General features: G+C 60.9%; 1 protein-coding gene across 1 annotated transcript; it reads right to left on the bottom strand.

Annotated features, from left to right (window-relative positions):
• LOC109758713 (uncharacterized) lies at positions 1-1,284 on the bottom strand. The gene has a single exon (XM_040390907.3). The coding sequence runs from the start codon at positions 1,000-1,002 to the stop codon at positions 235-237; it is 768 nt and encodes a 255-aa protein (XP_040246841.1). The 5' UTR covers positions 1,003-1,284; the 3' UTR covers positions 1-234.
• Between the last annotated feature and the right edge of the window lie 237 nt (positions 1,285-1,521).

Here is a 1,521-nt window from a genome sequence, read left to right as displayed (position 1 = left end):
AAACTAACAGTAACAGTGCTTCTTCTCGGTGCCGCACAGCACAGATCTCATGGATTTGGCGGCACCAAATCGCCGAGATGTATCCAGTCCATAGATCTTGTTCACAGGATTATACAGTTCCTCAATCGTACTATCATACACTGTAGGGAATATGTACAATTTGCTTCCTTTTTGGTGCCTCAAAATGGCTCAAGGAGATGCGGAGGGGAAAGGGCGGCGGGCGGAGGCATCAAATCAAGAACCTGGCTGCGGTTTCGCCGGCCGCGGCGTGCTGCTCTCGCCGTCGGCCTGGGCGGGGCCCATCTCCAGGTCGTGGCCTGGCTGCGGCGGCGGTGGTGGCGGGGGCGTCGCGCCGCCGCAGCCGAGCAGCCGCCGGAGGGCCGCTACTCTCGCCGCCTCGACCACGGCCGCGACGCCGGCGATCGGGCCCTGGGAGGGCTGAGGTGCCTGCGGTCCCACCGGCTGCCGCGGCGTGCCGCCGGTTGCCACGGTGTCCTGGGAGCCGAAGAAGAGCACGTTGGTGGGGAAGATGGGCGACTCCGGATCGGCCTCGGGGGGCTGCACGGTCGGCGCCTCGTCGGCGACCGCGCACCGGCAGAGCGGACAGGTGGAGTGCGAGCGGAGCCACATGTCGACGCACTCCACGTGGAACGAGTGGCCGCACCGCGGCAGCAGGCGCGCGGCGTCCCCGGCGGCGAGCTCCGTGATGCAGACGGCGCAGTCGGCCGCGGGGTCCCCCTGGGCGACCTCCCTCCGCGGCAGCGCCACGATGGCCGTCTCGTCCAGGCCCCGCCCGTGGCAGGGGCCCCCGAAGACGAACCGCGGCCCCCGGCCCCTGCCGTCCGCTCCCGCGCCGCCGCCGCCGCCGATTGCGGGCGCGGCGCCCCGGTAGCGCTTGGCGCAGAGGAAGAGGTAGAAGCAGACGACGAAGGTGATGAAGATGGCGGCCGCCGCGGCCAGCATGGTGGCCGCCGCCGCCACGGATGTCCCCGTCACCGACATCGATCCGTCCTCGCCCCCCAAATCGCGGCCTCTTCTGCTCCTCCCGACGACCCTCTCTTTCCCAGCCGCGCGTTCTCGGCTGGGAATTGTGGGGGTTTGCTTGCAAGAGATTTGTGTGTGTGTGTGTGTGTGTGAGAAGTGGATTTGGGCCGAACAGGCGAGAGGTGTTATACCACTAGCACATACATAGTCGCCGCGCTCCTCTGTGAGCCTTTTTATATAAAGAAAATATACAGAAAATGTGAGCTTTTTATAGTATTTTTAACAGAGAAATGTAAGCTTTTGATGAATATATATACAGTTGGTCTCAAACTATCCCTTGCCAAAAGGTTTCGACATAACCATAATTCACAAACTTAGCCGCTACAAAGATAGCTTACATTCAATATATTGTTCTCGACGTAACATGGCGTCAGTGGCGGAAGCAGGAATTACTAAAATCGCAAGTTGAGGGAGCTTATAATTGCTTTAAGAAAAATGACAATGACAATAATTAACACAATCCCCCCCCTTCCCACC

This window comes from Aegilops tauschii, chromosome 5 (genome assembly GCF_002575655.3).
Source record: "Aegilops tauschii subsp. strangulata cultivar AL8/78 chromosome 5, Aet v6.0, whole genome shotgun sequence".
Lineage (NCBI taxonomy): Eukaryota > Viridiplantae > Streptophyta > Magnoliopsida > Poales > Poaceae > Aegilops > Aegilops tauschii.
This window is presented reverse-complemented; position numbering and strand designations above follow the sequence as displayed.

What these genes read in the sequence shown, in the direction of transcription:
- LOC109758713 (XM_040390907.3), bottom strand. Translation starts at nt 1,002, where the DNA reads ATGTCGGTGACGGGGACATCCGTGGCGGCGGCGGCCACCATGCTGGCC.